The sequence below is a fragment of the Podarcis liolepis genome (assembly GCF_965112155.1).
Source record: "Podarcis liolepis genome assembly, chromosome: 14".
Taxonomy (NCBI): Eukaryota; Metazoa; Chordata; class Lepidosauria; order Squamata; family Lacertidae; genus Podarcis; species Podarcis liolepis.
The window spans coordinates 46,000,248-46,024,020 of record NC_139569.1 but is presented as its reverse complement, the minus strand read 5'-3'; the positions used below and the strand labels follow the sequence as shown (position 1 = coordinate 46,024,020).

At 47.2% G+C, this 23,773-nt stretch overlaps 1 protein-coding gene across 2 annotated transcripts in view; it reads right to left on the bottom strand.

The window, feature by feature from the left end:
- Window positions 1-23,773, bottom strand: part of HCN4 (hyperpolarization activated cyclic nucleotide gated potassium channel 4) — a 117,674-nt gene that overhangs the window by 18,496 nt on the left and 75,405 nt on the right. The window contains exons 3-4 of one of the 2 annotated variants that reach the window (XM_083475605.1): window positions 21,861-22,022; window positions 5,440-5,658 (exon numbers count right to left, since the gene is read on the bottom strand). In XM_083475605.1, coding sequence (XP_083331731.1) covers window positions 5,440-5,658; window positions 21,861-22,022 — 381 coding nt within the window. The remainder of the gene's footprint in view (window positions 1-5,439; window positions 5,659-21,860; window positions 22,023-23,773) is intronic. The other variant, XM_083475606.1, reaches the window with a different exon arrangement.

The window sequence follows — 23,773 nt, the reverse complement described above, 5'->3', positions numbered from 1 at the left end:
GGTAAAGTGAGGAGAAACATGCATATATTGGTGAAAGCAGCCTACAAAAATGCCTTATATTAGGGGAATGCTGCTTTGCAAAAAAAAGGTGTGGCTTAGGAGAAATTCACACTAAAACACTGGTGGATTTTCATGAGGATGTTTTGAATCAATCAATCAATCAATCAATCAATCACAAACTGAATTTAAGATTGGAAAAAAAGAGAGAGAAAGAGAAACCAAACCAAACCAATAGATTGACCTATCCCTAGTGTGAAGGCATGTTTTCATCTCTGAACTTGATTCCGGAGAATAGATAAAGAAAGAGCCTTAAAAAACACATTGGAAAAACTTGACAGCATCAGAACCTTGTACCAGGTAAGTGCCGTAATTCTTCCTGTTGCCTCTTCCTTGTACACGCAGGGCAGTCTCCTGCGGATGCTCAAACGAGGGTGACAGAACATTTCTGTGAATATTTCCCCCAAAGTGGTTCAAGGCTAGCCAATAGAGCTGGAGTCCTAAACACCTCAGGACTCCAACTCCCATCAACCCCGTCCATAGGCCACACTGACTGGGACTGATGGGAGCTGAAATCCAACAACATCTGGAGAGCACTGCATTGGCTAGCCTTGCCCTAGGAGCATCACACATTTTGCCCATCGTCCTGCCTTGCATTAATGGCCAAAGCTGAAGAGCTCAGCTATGGCAGCAGATGGAGAGGAGAGGATGGGGCTTCAGATAAGATGGCTTGATGAAGAACACACATTTAAGAAGTTCCTTTACTCTAGCCTTCCCCAAATTGATGCCCTACAAATCTTTTGGGCTACAACTCCCATCAGCCTCAGTCAGTTTACACAGAAAATTTGACATTCCATGAAGCGAGTGGTATGACTAGTTTTGAGCTCTTCTCCCTGAGATACTTTTGGTCTACAGTTTTTTAAATGAGGGCAGAAGTTCACAATGTGACCTTCCACTTGCAGAAATAAAGAAATAGCAGAGTCATGTGATCTTTCTGAATGTGCATTTTAGCTCTAAGATACCCAGAGAACAACTCCCAGGCAACCCATCACTGCTGTCTCCAGCAGGGACAAGATGATGCAAAGATGACTTCTTAACACCCCTTCTTTTTTCTGTTTCAGATGCTCTGCACCAGACCTCCTCAGTCTGGTGCCCTCCAGATGCAGTTGAACCAAAAGTCCTGCCATCCCTGACCACTGGTGGTGTTGGCCATTGCAGAAGGGAGTTGTAATCCAAAACATCTACTGAGCACTTGGTTGGGGAAAGCTCTGGTTGGTCCACTCAGCTGCAGACCTTTTGAAGCTACGCTGTTCTGCTTAAAATATCCTTGGATGCATACATGTTCCTAAACTGAACGGTTGGGACTGTAAATCACCCAGTGTCCTCATTTCAAACAAGGCTATTCAGAGTTCCAGCAAGGCCGGCTGGAAGTAAATATTCATTAGGTGCAGGCCATCCTTTGCCCCATTGTCTCCCACAGGAAATTGAATAATCTCTCTTCTCGGTGGCTATATTTCTTCAGACACCCTGGGGAAATAACATTTCTTTGAAACGCATCCAAAGATACGTCTCGTGAGACACCGTTCGATGGATCTGCTTATGCCTGAAAGATATCCTGACACAATGGGGTTGGATCCATGCAGGGCTATGTTAGCACAACGTTCCTGTTCTCAGGTGTTTGCTTTTCATTAAAACCCACCCTCCTCCTCCTTCCTCTTCCCTTGAGATCTGTCACCTAGGAATCCATCCATCACTATTATTGACCTGGATCAAGCCAGAAAGGCAAGCTCTACAGCTGACTTCAAAATCGGATCAAACTTTTAAGGAAACACTCGCCTAATATGATTCACATAGCTTTTCCCTATTCACAGTGCTCTTCCTGTATTTAAGGATACTCTGGGTGGGATTCGACGTAAAGTTAAGTGGGCTATGCATGTGTAGAACGAGGTTCACTTATGCAACATGAAATTTTCCCTCTCCCCTCCTCCTGTACACCTCCTAAACTTTGGGCTTTCCCTCAAACCTCCAGAGCAGATTTAGGGGCACGGGGTGGGGGGTGACATAACAAAAAAAAAATCCATTGTGTGAGCAGACTTTGCTCCACTCATAAAACCACTTTGTTGTATCCCACCCAAATGGTCACTATTTAGGGGTGGGATTCAATCACCTATCAGCAATCTCAGGTTGCACAATTGCAGTTGACTTCTAGCTCTTGGGCAAGGAGCCCACCTTCCCCTCTCCCCCTGATGTCGATAAGGAAAGTGATAGAGAAATGTGCTGGGAAGTGTAGGGTAACTTTTGCTCGATGCAGCATTGTCTAACCTCCCCATAAACATCAGAACAAATCAGAACGTTTTGTAAGCAAATCATGACCAGACGCTCAGTCAAGAGGTCATCTGGAAGCAGCCTTATTACCCTGATAATTGTATTGTTTTATTCTTTTTGTAAACCACTTTGAGGTTTTCTACAATCAGGCAGTGCATGCATTTTATGAAATGAATAAGTAAAATAAGTAAGATTCTCTCCCACTTTGGTTCCAGGCATAATGTAAAGTGCTGCTTCTGATCTTTAAAAAGACCTAAACAGGCTGGAACCAGAGCAACTGAAGGTTCTCTTGCTCCTGGGTAAACTGAGATGATCATCTGACACACCACTTCAGGCACCATCACCTGCAGAGATCAAATGCAGGGCTACTGAAGAGAGGACTTTTTCTGGGATCCTAGGAAAAGCTGTTTTCATGGAATTTCAGTGGGGAAGTTGATTTGTTTGGTTAGTTCATCTGCCACTGACTTTTCAACTGCTGCTCTTAATGTCATTGTTGATGGGCATGTCTTCCAGTTCTATTCATATAGTTTTAATGTTTTTTTCAATGAAATTTTGCTAAGCCATCTTGAACTGCAACTATGGTTGAAAGGCAGTGCCTGGTTTATTATAATAAATCAATGCAGAAAAGGAAAATTGTAATAATGAAGGAAGATTTGGTATCTGAGGGGGATAAATATTTGATACACACACAAGCTAATTTTGCCCTAGCAACTAGGAAGCCCAAAGAATTGGACATAAATTTGCCTTGCAAAATGGTGTACATTGTGCTGGGGACGCTCTATGGAGAAAGCAGATAGATACTAGTTTTTCTCCCTCTCAGGGACTCTAATTGAAGTGAACATTGGAAGATTCGGGACAGAGAAAAGAAAGGACTTCACACAGCATGCAGTTAGACTATGGAATTCTACCAGGGGCAATCATGGCCACCAACTTGGATGTCCTTAAAAGAGAATTGGACAAATTCATGGAGGAGAAGCTACCAGTGGCTGCTGGCCATGATACATATACAATACATTTCTGAATACCAGTTGCTGGAAACAGCAGGATGAGATGGTGCTATTGCACACAGGTCTAGCTTGCTGGCTTCCTAGATCAGGCAACTGGTTGACCTCTGTGAGAACAGGCTGCTGGACTACATGGGCTTAATCTTTGGTAAACCGTCAGACCACTATCTCCTCCTTGTGTTTCTCCTGCACCGTATTCAAAATGGTATCTCCCTGTACTTGCAACATTTTTCCTCCAGCAAACACACTGTACTACCACTTGTACTGATGCTAAAAAACCACAACATTGCAAATAGGTGGGGCAGAAGGCAGTGAGAGGCAGAGCCAACTCATTCCGGTTTTGCCCCCATCTTCATCTCGCTTGCCTGGCTGGCAGGCAGGGCTACTCCTGAACGGGGTGAAAATAAGTAAGAAGGCAGGCAGGTGGCAGCTGGCTGAGTCCAGACTGAGGTTGGTGGAGAAGCACCTTATCCACCCTAATGGAGCAGCCTCCACTGCTATGGCACCATGGCCTCTCTTGTGCAAGCATTTGTAGAACAGCACCAGCAGCAATTTCCCTTCCACTCCTGGATCCAGCATGTTCTGCTAAAAAAATATATGTGCATCCCTATCTCTTGTCACACACAGAGAGACATTTGCCTTCTGTCCTTGCCATCGTCAATTATTTCTACCCACTTATCACTCCTTCCAGGTGCAACACAAAAATTAAAAAGACATGTATCTGCCCGCAGATCTGAAGTAACACACTGGGAACATGAATTGGGGCGGAAGATGGTAAATGTGTTGGAAAACGGCACAGTTAGCTGGTCTCATCCCCCAAGATGTTCAGCAGGACAGATGGGAAAACACCCCTTGGGCCCAGAATCTTTCCTGGTGCCTTTCTCTAATGCAGGCATGGGGAATCCTTGGCCCTCCAGATGCCACAGAGCATCTGTCAGGCTCCTCTGTGTTTATCTTGCATTTTAGGCAATGCTAGTGATGTCTGAATGAGACCGAATGGGTGACGGGGAACTCCAGGAACTTCTAAGCTTTTGAACTCTGCTATTCATAGATACAAATTATGAACCAACCAAGTTTTATTTTTAAAACCTATCAGAGAACAAGGAAGCATGATAATAAACAGCAGATAATAATTTTGGACCTTCGTAGGTGATGTATAGGGAATGTAGGAAGTTACAATCCACAGAGAGAGTGTAATTATTTGTCCACCTTCCTCACTGCTGCCTACTCTGATGGACAGTAGCTCTTAGGGGCCTCTGGCTGAGAGAGGTCTTTCCCATCAATTGCTACTCGATCCTGTTGAGCTGGAGATACCAGGGGTTGAAGCTGAGACCTTCTGCATGCAGAGCACCACAGCACAAAGGTCCCTCCCCAGAATATGTGAGAGGGGAAACATCAACCGGTCACAGAGTGCCCAGTTATACCAAATTGCAAAGAGCCCCCACCCCAACTCACAGTCCCCCAAAATAGGAAATCACAACAAACTCAACACCAAAACTCAGAAAAAGTCAACTCAGAGCCAAACCCCACAGACTGGCCTAAAATGTACCTGTTCAACAACACATCGTGGCATGAAGCAATCATAGCCAAAAAGCAGAGGCACATGGACAAAATACAGACACAAAAAACGTGTTGTATCCACACACACCCCTCCCCCCCAGAAAAATGTGTGCACCAACGCCCTTCCCAGGACACTCCAAACACCACCAATATCCCCCCAAATAGCCATCAGAGTGGAATGGCTAATTTGCTAGTGTAATTTATATGAATGGGAGCTGGCATAATGATTCTGCTATTCTGCATGCATCCGTACGGTTTTCATGGGTCTTCTTGCTTGTACATGATCCAATTCTGCTTATTGCACATGACAAAGGTGTTTCTTAGTATCCAAGAGGGTTACACACCTTACATTTAAAGCACAATTAAAGCACATGACTTCCCCCAAAGAATCCTGGGAACTATAGCTGACCCATCACAGAACAATTCCCAGCACCCTTAACTAACTCGCTCAAATGCTCCTTCGCTTGTAGGGTAAAGCTGGCTGTTTGAACACACACACACACACACACACACACACACACACTGCAACTGTCGACAAGGCAGAGTAGCTTACCTTCTCCTGATACTGCCGACGCGAGGAGTCCAAAGACTGGATGAGGGCTGTGGCGTGGCCGATGAACATGGCATAGCAGGTGGCCCCGACAATCATGCTCAGCATAGTGAGCCATACGTCGGACATGCCCACTGGGGCTTGCTGCCCATAGCCGATACACAGCATGTGGCTCATAGCCTTGAACAGCGCATAGGAATATTGCTTCCCCCAGGAGTCATTCTAAAGAGACAGACAGACAAGAGTTACAAGACACAAGGAGGACAAAGCCTGCGAGGACTTTGCAAAACAGATCTGCACATACAGTCGTACACTGGATCCCAAACACCTTGCGAGTCGAATGTTTTGGCTCCCAAACACCGCAAACCCAGAAGTGAGTGTTCTGGTTTGCAAATGTTCTTTGGAACCCAAATGTCCGATGCAGCTTCTGATTGGCTGCAGGACCTTCCTGCAGCCAATTGGAAGCCGTGCCTTGGTTTCCAAATGTTTTGGAAGTTGAATGGACTTCTGGACCAGATTCTGTTTGACATCAGAGGTACGGCTGTACCTCTACCACATGCCAGCCTTGTGGTGATGCTATTATTATTATTATTATTATTATTATTATTATTATTATTATATTGATTTTGCTCAGCACACATGGCAGCACAGGTCTAGGCATGCCACTGGTAGCAAAATGCTCACCATTCCCTTTGGTGCTTGAAAGGACTTTACTGTACTGGAAATTGGCAAGGGGCACCTTTGGGTAACTGCCAGGGCCCCTGCACCTGGCAGAGTCATGGCCTGGCACTCCAAGCAGTGAGAGGTGGCTGGACCTGTCCACCCCTTTAATTTCCCCACAGTGCTCCTGACCTAGAATTGCTTTGGGGCATTGTGTGAAAATAAAAGAGTGGGCAGACCCCATCAAGCAGCGCTGCTTGGAATTCTGCCTTTGCAGGCAAGTGAGCTCTCCAGGGTCCACAGAGAGAGGACCTGCTCAAATCAGGAACTGGTCATGAAGAAAATCCCCCCTTGGGAAACAGAGCAGTATTTGGAGATGAGGAGCACCTTTTGCATCCTAAAAAGGGCAGGCTTTTACACAGAAGATAGGCACAAACAAATATTCCCCCACAGACAATTATGCAGACATATATGCACACAGATGATCCAATGACATGCAGCTTGACCAGGTCCCAGGAATCTTTTGCACCCTATTTTGTACCTCCCGTGCAGATGTTACGCCATTGATTGCAAAATCCATTTCGCGCTATTTTACAACATCTATTGCACACTATTCTGAACCATCTGTTTGCAAAATCCATTTCACGCCGTTTTACACAGCCTATTGCAAAATCTATTGCACTCTGTCAACATGACTTTCCAAAACAGGTAGGTGCCTCTTCCAGAAGACGTCCCTGCATTAAATGGTGTTGCTTTCATTCAAACAGCCACATGAAAACATGAGCACACCTTCTCATTCAGCAAAGGGCATTTGCTAAACTTCCAGCACTTTCTAACAGTATCATCTGCACCCCCTCACATCTCATGATGAGGTATTTTCCCTGAAACCCATAAAATGTAGACTTTTTAAACCTTCCCATGTGTTAACCACCTTTCCCACCCTCATAATGAGAACGACGAAAGGGTGTGGTCGTTGATTATGCTGGTCTCCCTGTTCTGCTTTTGTATTCCTAATTACTTCACCTGATAAAATAATGATAAATGAATCAATCTTCCCTTCTGAAACACGGAATGGCACCCCTGATACAGAGATAAGTATGCAGCAGATAAAATGTGGTAATCACACCAGAGCTTGAAACCCAGCCAACTAGGGGTTCTTAAAACAATCAGTTGCTGGCTTTTACAACTAGCAATACTTTCTTTTAACAGTACATTGCAATCACCAGCCCACCTTTAAAATGCTCCTTGAATGAGCACAATTCCTAGGAGTGTGCCGAATATTCTCAAATTTCAATTGCAGGGTCAGAAACAGAAATTTTGGCAGGATAAAGATTGTCTCCCCAAAAACACTTGCTTAAGTATTTTATTTTATTTAATCCATTTGCTGCTATTGTTCCATTTGTGTACAATAGTTTCGGCATTATCACCCCCAACCCCCCCCCCTCCCCGCTACTTCTTCATTCTGGTTTAGTCAGTCACATTGGTGAGCATCCGGTCAGGGATTATGTAGCAAAAGGATATGTTCTGTATTCAAATCCAACATCACCGGGGGCAACTAAGAGTGAAGACAGGGCTTCCCGGAGGAATCACATGGATCATAGAAGTCAACTCCTAGGGGTCGAGGTCCCTTTGTCCCCCCATAAAATATTTCAGGGGGCCGGGACTTCCCAAAGTTAATGGGCACTATGTTTACTACCCCTAGCCGATGGGGAAATGAACCTACAGGACCTATAAATTCATGAGAGATAAGACTATCAGTGACTACTAATCCTGATGGCAAAGCTTCTGAAAACCAGTTGCTGGAAGCGGCAGAAGGGCACCGTGCTGCTGTGCTCAGGTCAAGCTTGCGTGATTCCATGGGAATTTGGTTGGCCCCTGTGAGAACAGGATGCTGGAGTTGATGGCCCACTGGCCTGATCCTGCAAGCCTCTTCTGATGTTCTCATGACCTGTTAAGCCCAACTGAAGACTTGAGGCCCTTTTCTCACACTGCGGATCTCAGCATTGTGGGAAGTGCTCCTGTGCCATGTAGTAGTAATAATAATAATAATAAATTTATACCCCACCCTCCCCAGCCAGAGCCGGGCTCAGGGTGGCTAACACCAGTAAAATTACAGCAAAAACAAAATGCGGGGGGATTTAAAATACAGGTAAAAATGCAATTTAAAATGCAGCCTCATTTTAAAAGTAGCCCATAGATCAAAAGCATAAGGGGAGGGAAACATAAGGGTCAGACTGAGTCCAAACCAAAGGCCAGGCAGAACAGCTCTGTCTTGCAGGCCCTGCGGAAAGATGTCAAGTCCCGCAGGGCCCTAGTCTCTTGTGACAGAGCGTTCCACCAAGTCAGGGCCAGTGCTGAAAAGGCCCTGGCCCTAGCTGAGACCAATCTAACCACCTTGCGACTTGGGACCTCCAAAATGTTGTCATTTGTGGACCTTAAGGTCCTCTGCAGGGCATACCAGGAGAGGTGGTCCCGTAGGTACGTGGTTCCTAAGAATTTGCTTCTCAAATCAAAACGGAGCAGGATGGAATGGCAGGATCCACTGCTTTGTGCCCCCGAGGCCTCCTCTTTCTCTCTGGCATCAGTGGAAAGTTACCGAGATGTCACCCCAGCCATTGGCCATGCCATCGTGTCACCTTGCAACATCAGTCAGGTTCAAGCAAGGTTTGGTCCCATGGAGAATGGCAAGTGCCATTCAGGCAGGACAGCAAACAGATCAAGTGCTGGTGTTGAGTTACCCTGTGAACAGCCTGTTCTGATAGGCACCGTTGTTCCAAATCGTTGAATGGGCAACCCAACAAAAGGGCCACACACACACAAACTTGAGAGCTTCACAAAGAGACACCTGTCCTTTGGCGCCAACCTGTCTAGGCTAAGTTTGCTAACAATGGGGATGGCATAGGGGAGAAATCCAGGCTTGCTCTCCAATGCCACTGGGATCCTTTGGTTACCACCTCTGAGGCCCTTATCAGTTCCCATCTCCAAGTGTCCTACTAAAGAGAAAAGGGCTGGAATGGAGCCATCTTTAGACCAGGCCATCCCGTCGCACAGCTAAGGGCAGTTAAGATTCTGGTGGGGTCTGAAAGCCACAAGTCTAGATCCCTTGCAAAGCAGGCTCTACCCTGGTGCCTTCGGGCAGAGAAGGGCTGCTCTCTCCAGGCCACCCACCAGCAGCAAAGGAGAAATCCAGTAAGAATGAGCGTGTTTGAAAAGAAAGGCACCAAGACTTAAACGCGTGAGGAAGTTGAGTCAAGTTCTCGGACCTCTTTGCTTGCATCCCCTAAGCCCAGACATGTGGAACAGAGATGGAGAACCCTTTCAACTTTGGGGGCTACCTTCCCTCCTGTCCAACCTTCCAGGGGTCACATGACAGCTGTGGTCACGGCCAGAAGCAAATGTGGGCGGAGCAATGAAAGTCATTTGTACCACTGTGCACCAGGCTGGTTTCCACACACACTTGTAGGCAACTCTCTTTTCTCCACCCAGACAACCAAAAGAAATGATCAGAATTCAGAGACACATTCCATCCAGGTGAAAGAGGGTGTGTAGCAGGGCAAGTAGACCATGTGGCTGAGGAGAAGGTGTGAACTGATCCTGAGGGCCACATTGAGAGGCTTATAGAGGGCCACATTTGAGAGTTGGGACTGAGGTTTCCCACTCCTGACGTAGATGACTCAGAGTCACCCATCAGATGGCTGTTCAGAGGCGATCTCCTCTTCAGCCATGGCTGCTTGCAACTGCATCCTTGAAAAGGAAGGGCTGTATCCTTATGTGACCCAGCCTCACTGGATTTTATTTGTGCATCTGTTTATTTCTATTACACTCTTAATCCGGCCTATCCTCCATTGAACTGAAGGCAGCACACATGGTATCCCCGTTTTAACCTCACAACGAGCCTCTCAGGGAGGCCACACTGAGAAATAGCAACAGGTCCAATGTCACCCCGTACGACCTGTTTATCGAGCGTTCATTCCAATTTGCTTGCAGGGAGGTTAGATGACCTTGCATTAAAACAAGTGCTATCCTACGCTTCCCAGTTGATTTTACCCACCTCTTTCCCCATTGTGAGAAGTCTGATCTACTGGGGGAGCAGGTTTGTTGCACAAGACCTCCCCAGTCAATGTTAATTGTGCAACCTGGATTTGCCAGCATGCAATCGAAACCCACCGGAAAACAGTGACAGTCCAGAAGTGCCCTCAGCAAAGCTTTGTCTGTGAGCAGGCATTTCAATTCAGGTCTCCCTGGTCTAAGCGCGGCACTCCTGCCACAGCACCAGCGCTGCATGCAAAGGTGGCAAAATGCTTCTGTTTTGTGTGCATCGTCCACAATGTGGATGTGGAGCGCTGATGGCACTTCAAAAATAGATCCCTATTTTAATGAACAGATTGTTCCTGCAGCATTATGACACATCTGTACTGCTGCTTTTATGTAGGAGAGGTGGCGGGTGAGTTCTGGCTTGGCGCCAGGGCAACGATTCCCAAGGGGAACCTTCCCTTCCTGTTAGGAGGTAAGAAGGAGACTCATAGCTGCATTTCCCAGGGCAATTGCTTGGCACTGGGCACTGCTGCTCAGAGGAGCTAGGGCTGTAGCTGGTGGAACAGCAAGTCCCTGGCATCTCCAGCTAGAGAAGGGCTGAGAGGCATCACTATTTGAAACCTGGGATAGTTGCTGCCAGCTGGGGCTTATACCAGCTTCTCCCAACCTGTTGGCTTCCGGGTGGTTTTGACTACAATGTCTATCAGGCTCTGCCGGTACGGCCAAGTTGGAATACTCTAGAACAGGGATGTCCAACAGATCGATCACGATCTACTGGTAGATCCTTGGGAGGTTTTGGTAGATTGAGGTCGATCGCTGGGTCCCTTTCCTTAGTGTTCGTAAAATCGAATCTGGCCCCACCCCCTCGACCCGCTCTCCATTGTTGCAGAACGGAAGATGGCGTTTACTTAGTGAGGCTGTTTGTTTCCCAGCGATTTGTTGGTGAGCGGCTGTTCCTCTCCCCCCCCCAAAAAAAACCCTTAAAAACAGGGCTTTCCTCCTCCCTAAAAAAAGCTAATCAAAGTAGCCCTGTACCCCTACTAAAAAAGCTCAAAAACTTTGACCTGAACCCCCCCCCCCAAAAAATGGGGGTAGATCACTGCCAGTTTTTAATTCTGTAAGTAGATCACAGTCTCTTGTCAGTTGGTCACCCCTGCTCTAGAAGAAACTTGTAAAGGGCCCTGAACAAGTTGCTAGGCAACAGAAAATTTCCCCAGCAACAGGTGCTCTTATCAGAGCACGCAATCAACTAAGCCTGGGTCAGTGTAAATGAGCACGTGAATGAGTCAGCATTAGGTCTCTGGCTAAAAAGATTATTGTTTCTTCATTTGTTTTTGTTTTCTGTTTATTAATGACCAGTGTAAAGTTTTGTAAATAATAAAGGCTCTGAGAAACAGAAGCCAATGGCGTTCATTTCTGTAATGGGGATTTCACAAAGAGATAGCTGGAATGCTGCTGATGTTGATGTAAATAAGTTAAAGATGCGGGGAAACTTTTCTGTAAAAAGAACTCTGCTGCAGAAAGAAAAGAAAACCCAAGAGTAGATGCCAATGGTCAGGGATGATGGGCGTTGTAGCTTGATAATGTACAGAAGGCAGTGGCGGCTGACTCCCATTGGGGCTGGTGGAGCAGAAAGCAGAGATCCCAGCAGTAGGTGAAGTAGAGCCAATGGCAGACAGAACCAATAAATGTTACTTTTGTCCCCATCCTCCACCTTGCTGAGGTCTACAAGGGCAACGCTGAGGCTAAGAAGAAGGAAGCTAAGAGCCCCAGCCACCTTCTGGGCTGGTTATATGCAAGAAGGCAGGTGGGCAGTACTGAGACTGGTGGGGCAGGACCCATTTGTCCTGATGGACCAGCCTCCACTGATGGAGCCCATGTTAGGCAAGGCTGGTGTGGACCATACCAAGCTAGACAGATCAATGGTTTGCCTTGATAGAAGGCCACGTTCTATGGTGTTGGGTCACCTTGTTTTCTGCTTCCTGCCATAGCAGGGCCCTAGTGTTGGTCAAATCCTTATTGACATCTTTTATTACAGCTACATTTACTCCTGCTATAAGGCAGTTAGCAATCAGGCCCTCCTTTGTGTTGCAATCGCTGTCCGAAGCCTGTCAGCGATGTGTCCATTCGTCCATTTAGATGTTCCAATTCTCCACTGGCCAGGCCTGGGCTATACCCAGGATTGTCATTTAGGGATGCTGCCCAGTTTGGTGTGACAGCCAAACAGATGAAGGGCAGGCCGTCCTTCGGTTACAACCATTCCATCCAGATGGTGAACATCTAGCCTCAAACCAGGGGGAGCTAACCTGGTGCTCTCCAGGGGCTTCTGGGACACAACTCCCATGACTGGCTCTGCTGGAGTCCAACAACAAGTGGATCAAGATGTCTGCAGCACAGCACCAGAAGGGGAAAATATGGACTCGAATAAAATAGACTCCTCACAACGGAGCAAAGCTCAAATAAAACTAATATCCAAGGTTGGGCAGGAAGAAAAGCCTCTAGGCGATCAGGTAAATGAGGTGAAAGGCTGTCCTTCTTATGTCCTCAGGGCTCTGCTATGAATGGACAAATCACTCTGTTTCCACCTCATGTCACATTTAGATGTGTTACTCATGCGTCCATTTCATCACATTTCTGCATTAATCTGAGACTTTGCATTAGCCTGAGATTCTGCTTTCAAATATGTATCAAAAGGTATGTTTCTAAACACATATTTCCCCCCCCCCAAAGTACACACTTACAAATACATTTTGATGGATGGATTTTTAGCCAAGAACTGCATTTGGGAAACGTGAAAGCTGGCGATTAGCTAAAATTCTCATCTGAACTTTAGTCTTAGAGGTAAGGTATCAGAGTTTGCAAAATTCAAAGTCCTTAAAACACTCCGTAGTCTCAGTATTAGACCTCTTGGTACAGGGCTGCATATAAATTCAATATATAAAGACATATATACATATACATACATACCTACTGACTCTCCCTCCCTATATACATAAACCTGCAAACAGTTGCCCCAGGACTGTAGCATCAAACAGAAGCACATTCTAGCCTTTGACATTAGCCAGGGGACTAAGGACCACTGGGGAAGCTGAGCCCCTGCTTTCCAGGAAGAACATCCTACCACCGGGAAGAGGCACCTGCTCCATTACTTGCTTTTGTTGTTTTTTCTTCCCTCCCCATTCCCCATTCTGAAAAGGGTCATAGCTGAGTGGCAGATCATCTGCCTTGCATGCAGAAGATTCCAGGTTCAGTCCCCACTGGCATCTCCAGGGAGGGCTGGAAGAGACCCCGGCCTGAAATCCTGGTGAGCTTCTATCAGTCAATGTAGTAGACAATACTGAACTAGATGGACCTAATGGTCTGACTTGGTATAAGGCAGCTTCCTTTTGCATTCTGTTTATTAGAATGTGAACCTGCAAAGCATGTATCTTTTAATATGTGCACGGAGCTTATAAAAGTTTTGGTGTTTTACAAGCAGCAGCAGTACTACCCAAACTGTCACAATAGTGAACATTAGATGAAGATAACAATAGTTATCAGAATAATTTGGGATACATGGATTCCCCTCCTTCCATCATTATATTCTGTGGGTTTACCTTATTCTGCAAGCTTCCTCTTTTTGTTTGTTTCAAAAGCACATTTTATTCTTTCCTAGGGGGAATTTCCAAAAATTCTGAAATTGGAGCATGTATAGAACCAACCACACCCTTCCGATATATCGGCTCATTGGCAACCTGCCGTTACAGATGTGTACGTATGTACGCGTGTGTTGATAAAACACTTTTTTTGGAAAAGAAATATCTTTCTCCCCCCTCTCTTTATAATAGAACTTGGCTAGTTTCCCAATGAAAGTGAAAAATGGGAGTTTCAGGGTGGACAAGGAATAACTTCACATAGCATATATGAAATTCACTGCTGCAAGAAGTGGTGGCCAACAAAGCCATTTCCGACCCTTCGGGAGGAGAGGGGGTTGCAGTCAGGCCCCTCCTCCCTCACGCGCGGGGGCTGAGCTTTGCCCCCGCGAGAGCTGGGGGAATCCCTGGGCGTGCTTGCCACCCGCCCGCCAATTGGCGGGCGGGGGAGGTGTGGCCTGGGGTATTTAAGGCCGGGCACGCCCAGGGACAGCCCTCTTTACCCCTTGGTGGGGGGGAAGGAACGCCATCACCTTCCCCTAAGGTAAGGGGTAGTCCGGTAGAGGACTCCGGGGGGCGTTGTCTTGTCCGAAACCTGGGAAGGTAAGGGCCTCCGGCACGCCCCCGAGCGGTGACACCCGTGGGATCCTAGTTGGCGTACTTCAACAGGACCCCCCACGGTTTGTGTTAACCCTTCCTGGTCACCATGCCGGGTAGTTGATAGGAGCCAATGCCTAAGGCCAATACCTTCAATTCTTTAATCAATAAAGTTGTGGCCTTTTCATGCCCATTAAACTTAAACAATGTGTCCAGTGTCTTTATTTCATCTGGGGGAGGGGCATTGACACGCAACTTGAAATGGCTTTAAAAAGAGATTAGCCAAATTCACAGGTGATGTGCTAAATCTATCAATGAATGCCAGTCATGATGGCTCTACATTAACTCCGTGGTTGAAGAAGAACAGAAGAAGAGCCTGTTGGGTCAGGCCAAGGGCCCACCCTGTTCTCACGGTGGCCAGCCAGATGTCTGCAAGCAGGATCTGAGCGCAACAGCTCTCTGGCCACTTGTGATTCCCAGTATATTGCCTTAGCCATCCATGGAGGCAGAACACAGGCGTCATGGCTGGGAGCCATGCCTTTGAAGGCCAGTTGCCGGCCATCACCAGCAAGTCCGCTCTACTTTACCGTGGGGAGGAGTTGCAGTGGACCCCGGCCACGTCAGCGACTGGCCAGCCAATCCGCTGGCTGGTGGGGGCGTGGCCGGGGCCATTTAAGCTGAGGCGTGAGCTGGAGGGCTTCCTCTTGGCTCGCTTCCTCAATCACTCACCCTCCCTCCCTATTTTGCAGGTTTTAGTCATTGGCCTTGCTATGGACCTTGGTTGGTCGCCGTTGAGGGGCCTGGTAGGATTTTTTCCACTTGGCAGATTGGCACGGGCCATTTGGTTATTGCCTACCTCGTAGCAATTGTCACAACTTTGTTAGGTTGGCGGTTAGACATTGTTTGACCTTATGAGGGGGGAGGGAAAGTGTGGCCATCATCTGCCCCTCCAAGCTTAAGGATATTCCATTAAAGGAATCCGGGGGTGTGGATCTTGTCCGAAGCCTGGGGCGGGGTTAGGGCGATGATACGACCCCGATGGGAACACCAGGGGGAGCTCGAGTTGTCTGCATCGACGGGGCTCCCCCTTCTGGTGGTTTACCCTCCCTGCACAATGGGCAAGAGTCAGATATAGTCGGGTCCATTCAATGCCTAAGCCAATACCGCTCACATTCTGTAATCAATAAAGTTGTGGCCAAGATTTGCCCAATAACATTAACTTAATATCTGTGTCCTTGTGTGTGTTATTCTTCAACGAGGGGGTGGTTTCAGGGTCTTGACCCGCAAGACACTGTTACTGCCATCGTGCCCTGCACAAGGGCTTCTCAGATTTATCTGAGTGGCTATCGAAGGAAATGGAAAGATGCTGTAGGCAGTTCTTCGGCTGCTGTTTTGGCATGATTACATTAGGATTATTTTTATGCAGTATTTTACTGAGACACCTTCTGTGCCCTGGCTCATTGATGAAATGCCATGCAGAAGGAGCAACGTTTGTGTGTGTTTGTTTGTGTGTGTGTGCAGGAGGAGGTGGGGACAGGGAGAATTAAAGCTGGATGTAAATGCATGCGCAGAGCTCTGTGCGAAATTTGAGGGTAAGGAATTAAAAACAGAACAATAGAAGACTCTGAATCTATCTGCTCCACTTTGGAAATATGTGCAGCTAGTTCACAACACCAAAATCAGAGAAAGGGTTCCATCGTATCAGAAACAGAAGTCTGTGCCTAGGATCTGAAACAGGATAGGAAAGGACTGTGGCTTAATGGCAGAGCACAGGTTTGCACACTGAGTGTCGCAAGTTCAATTCCTGGCGTCACATGAGACCCTGGGGAGCTGCTACCAGTCAGAGCAGGCAATACTAGGCTAGATGGAGAAACAGTCTGACCTCTTACAAAGGCAGCTTCCTGTGCAGGTTGCTGAAGGATAACTTAACAAGCAACCATCAATAAATAATATTGCAAAGGATTAGCTGTTTGGTGTGAGATGCTGAGTCCTCACTGCTGCTGCTGTGCAAACAGAGATGCTATTTGGCTTCTAGCTAACAGTGAGCCCCGAGTTTTCTGCTAGATGGGGCCTGGCACCAGAAATGTAAGCTGCCTTATACAGAGGAACACCACTGGTCCAGCTAACACGGTGCTGTCTGGTTGACAGAAGCTTTGCTGGGTTTCTGATGGCGAATCTTTCCCAACCCTACTTGGAGGTGCTGGTGATTGAAGCTGGGACCTCCTGAATGTAAAGCACTGAACTACAGGATGTCCCACCTCCCTGGCTGCTCTTTGCAGGAAGTCAATATAATGGCACTCCCTGAAGAATCTGCTTTCTCAAACAGCCCTTGTTCCTGCAGAGATCTCCATCCCATCCCATCCCATCCCATCCCTCTAGAGCCAGGAGTTAATCTGTAAAAATATTAAAATAATCAACACCCTCAAAAATTAGGATCCACAGGGGCCTGACAGGACTGGGCAGGGCTTGCTTGTGAGCACAAGAAAACTGAGAGCCTGGGGAATCTGGGGACCAGAATGAAACTCCTTGGCGTGCAACCCCTTTTATCAGGTTGAGCCAGGCAAGTATTTGCTTGCATTCAAGAGTTCTCCATGCTCAATGTGCATTTATTGTCCTTTGGCCCCAAGAGCATCAGTTGCTTCAAATCTCCACTCTCTCATTTCTACTGTGCCACGTAAAGCACACTGTAAGCACACTGGAATGAAAAGAGAGAGACTTCAACATCTGTCTGCAGATAGAGCTGGGGTAATCCATGTGGTCTCTTTCCAGATGTTCTGGACTACAACTCCCATCATCCCCAGGCAACATGGCCAATGGAGAGGGATGGTGCCATGCAAGAATTCCTCCACAGTCCCATCAGTGATCCACAGCATCAGGGCAAGGACCTCAAGGTCAAAGTGGATGTGGATGTGTGGCATGACCTGTGTTTCCCAGTTTGCGGCCTCTTCAGGTGTGTGCACCCTGGCTTAGTAACTGGACTGCTGAAAGGGTCCCCAGAAACTATCACCCCATCTGTACTTTACAGTTAAAGCACTTTTATAACACTTTACAATGGTGGCTCTTAAATTTTGGGTGCCACAGATCTCTTTTATGAAAGCTACACCAGAAAAATTCACACAAACGTACAAAATTTTGCACATAGCTTATCTTATTGTACAGTATTGGGAAAGTTGCTTTCTTGTGCTCAATTCACAGACTCCACAAGAGTTCATGGACCACAGGTTAAGAACCCCTGCATTAAACAGTGGTGGCTTCCCCCAAAGAATCCTTGGAAATGTAAATGTAAAGGTGGGGGCTGAGAGTTGTTAGGGGACCCCCATTCCCCTCCCAGAGCTGCAGTTCTCATAGTTGTGTAATAATCAATCCTTCTTCCCAGGAACCTATGGGAATTATAGCTCTGGGAGGAGAATGGGGTCCCCCAACATATCTCAGCATCCTTAGCAAGAAACTACAGTTCCCATAATTTTTTTTGAGCACGGGGAATAAGCCATTACTGTTTAAAGTGGTATGATACTGCTGTAAGTGGGGCCTCAAGGAGCATGAAGAGTCTGCAGATGCCGTTCTGAATTGCCAGTTCAGATCACTTCTTACTTGGCAAATTCACAGCTATAGTTCAAGAGCAAAACTCTACCTTCACAGAGCAAAAAGCATGCAAGTAACAAAAGATCACTCCCACCTGCAGCATCTTGTACCGTTTTCCCAAAATAACATTTGCATATCTAATATATTTTTCTCTAATAGACCTGAATCTGGAAGAACATGAGCAAAGCATCATATCTCTACCTAGCACAAAATCCCACCATGAATGACTAGAGGCCAGAAGTGGCTTGCTGGAAGGAGTGGAGCAGCCAGGCTAACCTTTTGGCTTAGCAAGAGTGGGGGAAGGTGGAGGGGGGAGCACAGGTTGGCACAGTGCCAGCACAGGAGCAGAGCCAATGCAGTGCTGCCGCCATTGTGTTTGCACTGCGCTGATCTCCCCACTGCTTCTCCTTCCTGGTGAGCAACACTGACCCATCTGCCAGGAAGATAGCGTCATGGCTCTGCCCCTCCAGTGAGCCACTTCTGCGGCATGCCCTATAGATTTTAAGTTGTGATGAGCAAACTGGGCTGATATTAGCTTAACGCAGCGGAAAACCTTCAGCCAAAAGCCATATATGCATCAGGGTAAACCCATAACACATTTGACGCTAGCTAACCCTCTTCAGGCATTCATTATCTGTGAAGAATGGGAGTTGGGGGGGGCAGTCCTCCATACCACTGCATTAATTACCAATGGGTAATAAACGCAGGAGATAGGGCTAAAGTCTCTCTGTATTACCGACACTGTCAATAATGCCTTGTCCACAGTCCCACATTTAGCTATGCAAAGGAGCATCAAACAGGCCCTATAATCAACCTCTCTCTAAACTGCTTGCCTTACAAACGTTTCTTAATATCCTTTAGAGGCTGGTCTCACTGTTTCGGGAGTATGAGAAGAGACACATCATTCCAAATCCTCTAATCGTGTCTGGAGGGTGGTGGCAGAGGCAGCAGCAGCGACTGAGCCTCCATTGCTTCGCAAAAGAGCTTTAGAGTAATCAACGGTGTCTCTTCTTGGCATGAACACGGGGAAGGTATTTGCACATGCCTGGGAATAAATATGTTGCCAAAAGCACTGGCTCGAGAAGGAAAACTCCCATAAAATTTATGCAGAAATGCAGGTTCCAGATGCTTGGACTAATTTGCAAAGCCCAAAACGACTTGAGCCTTAAGTGGTGGCTGATTCCTTATGCTCCACCTGGATTGCCGAGATCTTCTGATGAGGCACTCCTAGTGGTTCCCCACAGCCAGGGAGTTCAATTTTGGCCTTTACTAGGGACGGAGACTTTCGTGTGGCAGGTCCTGACCTGTGGAAATCCCTAACCAGGACAGGAATAATCTACTTGGCAGAAATAACCTCAGCTATCTTCCAAACGTCTTCTGAAAACTCTATTGCTTAGACAGGCCTTTGCAACAGAGGTGCCGTCTTTGGCCAAATATTATTTGGGGGGGGGGCAAGTCACACATGTGGCATTGCGCGCATGACATGCATCATGTACCTGTGATGTCACACATGTGTTGCACATGTGTCACCAAGAGGAGGCCTTGCCCAGTGCCATGTAGCTTCAATGGCTGTGACTCCTCCTCTCTCATGCTCAGGATATCCTGCTTTTGATGCTGTGCCGTGCTCAGCTCGGTGATTCAGCCGCCTCTGCCCCATCAATATTTTTTTGGGGGGGGGGGCTGAGCCCCCTGCTAAGGAATATTGCGGGGGCTGATGACACCTCCACCCCCTAGAATTGGCACACCTGCTTTGCAACGTTATTTTTCTTTTCTTTTGAACCAACCACTGTTTACTGGTGTTTTCGTTTACGCTTTTGCCGATTTTATTATAACCTCAACCCTCTGAGAGTCTCAACGGCCAGAGAGAGAGGCCTGAGGGGCCACATTTGAGCCTCAGGCCTGTTCCCACTCCTGGCCAAAGGACTAGCAAGATGTTCGTGCATCGTCAGTTCTCTTACTATTGGATCAGCTGCAGAAAGGAGGAAGGGAATATGTACATTTCCCCCCTTAGAGATTTCTGGCTGCTATTGTGACAAAAACTAAAGCCAAAATACAGCCCTAAAGCACCCCTCTTTTCCCATGTTCATGTTCTGCATGTGTAGGCTCTGTTTGCTGGTTCTGGTGGAAATTTGGAGGCTGGGAGTTGAGTCAGTGGGCACAGTCTCATTCTCCTTCTCCCCCCCCCCCACCCCGCCCCGGTCCACAGTCCTTTTTCCATTTAGCTATGTCTGCTTCCTGATTTCAGAAGGTCTCCTTTCCCTGGGCAATGCCCACCCTGCCAGCCCTGACATGCAGGGGGGAAAGACAGAGCCCAGGATTGTGTCTTTGGAATGTTCCTGCTGCTAACCCTTCTCTCTCACTCTCAAAACCACGGCTCTTGCCATTTACAGCAGCTCCAAATAGCCTCTTCCCTCCAATAAGCTAACATGGAGGTATTTTTAGGCTGTGATCATGCCCTGATCTAGCCCATTCTTTTTTTAGATTACAAATTTAGATTCAATCTCTTTGTGTGTGCGTGCCTGTGTGTATCCAATGCTCTGATCACTTGGACACTTATCACCCTTCTTTGTTAGTTTTTGCCCTAGTTATTCTTATTTTACCTCCCTTATGCTCGAGAACAGGGAGGGAGCACCTGTGGTTCTCCCAGTGCAATTAGACTCTAACTCCTGTCAGCCCCAGCCCCAGTAAGGCCAATGGTCAGGGATGATGGGAGTTGTAGTCCCACAACATCTGAAGGGCCACAGGCTCCCCATCCCTGCTCTAAAGTTAGGGTTCTCCATGTGTGTGTAAGGTAGGGGTCCTTATGGGAACGTGAGCAATTGCAAGGGGAGGGGAGGTCTTGACCTCAGCCTCTGCATGCCAACAACTCAACCCATATTTTGATTGGGTTTTGACACAGAATGAGGTTGGGCTTCTATGTACAATGCATAAATGGGTTCCCCTTTACTGCAAGAATTTAGGAGAGTCTAAATGTGGGGGGAGGGCACACCAGTTTCTGCCACCAACCAGAGGAACAAGAACCACGGGGCGGGGGGACTCCTTTCATCCAAGGAAGGAGGCGAGGGAAAAGGGGAAACCAGTTTGGCCCAGCCTACTAAGGCATAGAAGACACAGCTGCTAGAAAGAACTCTGCTTCTGTTGCCAGGTGACCTGAGGATGGAGGGCCAACTCTCAGCCCAGTCTACCTGAAGGAGTATCTCCACCCCCATCGTTCAGCACCAAGGGCCTTCTGGTGGTTCCCACACTGCAAGAGGTAAAGCTACAGGGAACCAGGCAGAGGGCCTTCTCAGTAGTGGCACCCACCTTGTGGAATGCCCTCCTGTCAGATGTCAAGGAGATGAGTAATTATATATCTTTTAGGGGAGATTTGAAGGCAGCCCTGTATAGGGAAGCTTTTTAAGGTTTAATGTTTTAGTATGTTTTTATATATGCTGGACGTTGCCCAGAGTGGCTGGGGCAACCTAGTCAGATGGGCAGGCTACAATTGTTGTTGTTGTTGTTGTTGTTTCCACTTTGCACAGAGTGTCCAAGACGATGAGATGCAGCCTGAGAGAATTCTCAAGTGTGCATGGCTGACTTCTTCAAACCAGGGGGGGCTTGCTGAGAGTGCCATGTCTGATGGGCTTCCAAATCCTGGAGATGGACTTCCTGGGATTGCAGAATCAAGAGGAAGGAGGGCACTTAGCATCAAGGATACAAGGACCACTGGGTGGTTGTTAGCGCTTTTGTTTTTGTATCGCTGTAACCCATTGTAAGCTGCCTTGGGAACCATGTGACTGAAAGGCAGGGTCCAAGACTTGAAAACAAGTCGAGCTGAGATCAAGGCATGCAACAGCCCAAGTGAAGGAGCTACATTGCCGGTCAAAAGTGTGCTTCCCAGGCAGCCCAGAGGAACCCAGGCAGACACGGACAACTTACCACCATGCGATTCAGTGAAACCCAACAGTCGTCAGGGAAGTCCTGGAGCATTGGCACCAGAAACTGGAGGCAGCCGTCCCAGTGACACAGCAGCAGCATCATGCCGATCAAGTTCACGATCCGCACCACGGCGCTTGCCAGGTCATAGGTCATGTGGAAGATCTAGGAGAGGCCAATGAGGAGGGAGGGGGAGAGGGTTACCAAACAAGTACCAAGAGACGGAAAATGCATGCGCTGGAGATGGGAGCAACACATGAGGCCATGCAACCCAAGATGGAGTCATCCTCTTTGCTTTCATCACATGGACGTTTAATGCCCTTTTTAGCTCATAGTTGCCCTGCTTATTCTTACCTTACATCCCCTACGTTCTAGAGCTGGGATGGGGAACCTGTAGTTCTCCAAGTGTTGTTGGTCTTCAGCCCCAGTATAGCCAATGTCCAGGGGGTAGTCCAACAACATTTTAAAGGCAATGGGTTCCCCACTTTTACTTGAGAACTCAGAAGTTTTTGGACTGCAATTCCCAGAAGCCCCAGTTCCAGTATGGCTAAAGGCTACCTCAGAAGATGGTGCATGTTTTTAAACAGAGTTTGAATGGCTACCTGCCAAAGATTCTTTACCAGTGAATCTTGCAATGCCTAGATAAACCTTGGGGTTCCTTCCAACTAAGGAATTCTATCATTCTAACAATAATAATATAGCGACAATAATATATAGCCATATTTCCCAGTGCATGTGACCTCCCATAGCCGTGGTTCCAATTGCAGCAGAAGCAAAAAGGGAAGCTACGAATAGCTAACAAAGCAGACAATGAACACAATCTGATGTTTAGCAATGTGATGCCTCTCTCCATTCATATTCCACCCACCTCCCCTGCCAAGCACTCCCCCCCCCTACCAATATGGGGGATTCATCTTCAATTCTCATGTGCAGCCTGGGTGTGTGTTTCACAGATCATCTCCCAACCTGTTAACACATTCCGGCTTTACTGCCTCCTGTGAGAGAATGAAGTGTTCATGAACAAGCAGAAATTCAAGAGGGGATGACAATGACTTCAAGATGAGTCAGGCAAAATGCACGACTCGGGATTCTAGACAAAACGCTCTCCTGGAATTCCTAGGAGCTAACGTGCATGCATTCAAATATGCACAGCTGTCTAAAATCTGTCCAGTCGTCTGATTCAGGGGGGTGGGGTGGGGGTGCCTAGTGGGTACTTACCTATTTATTGTATTCAGTTTTATTTATTAATACATTTCTATCTCACCTTCCCCCTAAGGAGCCCAAGGTGGGGTGAATGGTCCCCCTTTTCCATTCCCCCCCCCACAACAACCCTGAGAGGTAGGTTAGACCATGGGTAGGCAAACTAAGGCCCGGGGGCCAGATCCGACCCAATCGCCTTCTAAATCCGACCTGCGGACGGTCCAGGAATCAGAGTGTTTTTACATGAGTAGAATGTGTGCTTTTATTTAAAATGCATCTCTGAGTTATTTGTGGGCCATAGGAATTCATTCATTCCCCCCCCCCCCACAAAAAATATAGGCTGGTCCCCCACAAGGTCTGAGGGACAGTGGAGCGGCCCCCTGCTGAAAAAGTTTGCTGACCCCTGGGTTAGACTGAGAGATGGCAACCAGCCAAAGGTCACTCAGTGAACATCCTGGCTGAGTGAGGATTTGAACTCTGGTCCCCAAGGTCCTAGTCCAACACTCTAACCACTATGCCATGCTGCTGCTGATCTTGGGGGTTTCTATAACTTGTTTTACTTGTTTTATGCACTCCATAGGTAACCATTCATATTTTGTCTGGTTAAGGGGAAATAATATAAATATTTAGAAATATTTTTTAATTTTAAAATGGCAGGATATACACAAGCACACATCATTTAAATAGATTATATCGGGCTCCAGAATACTTTGGAT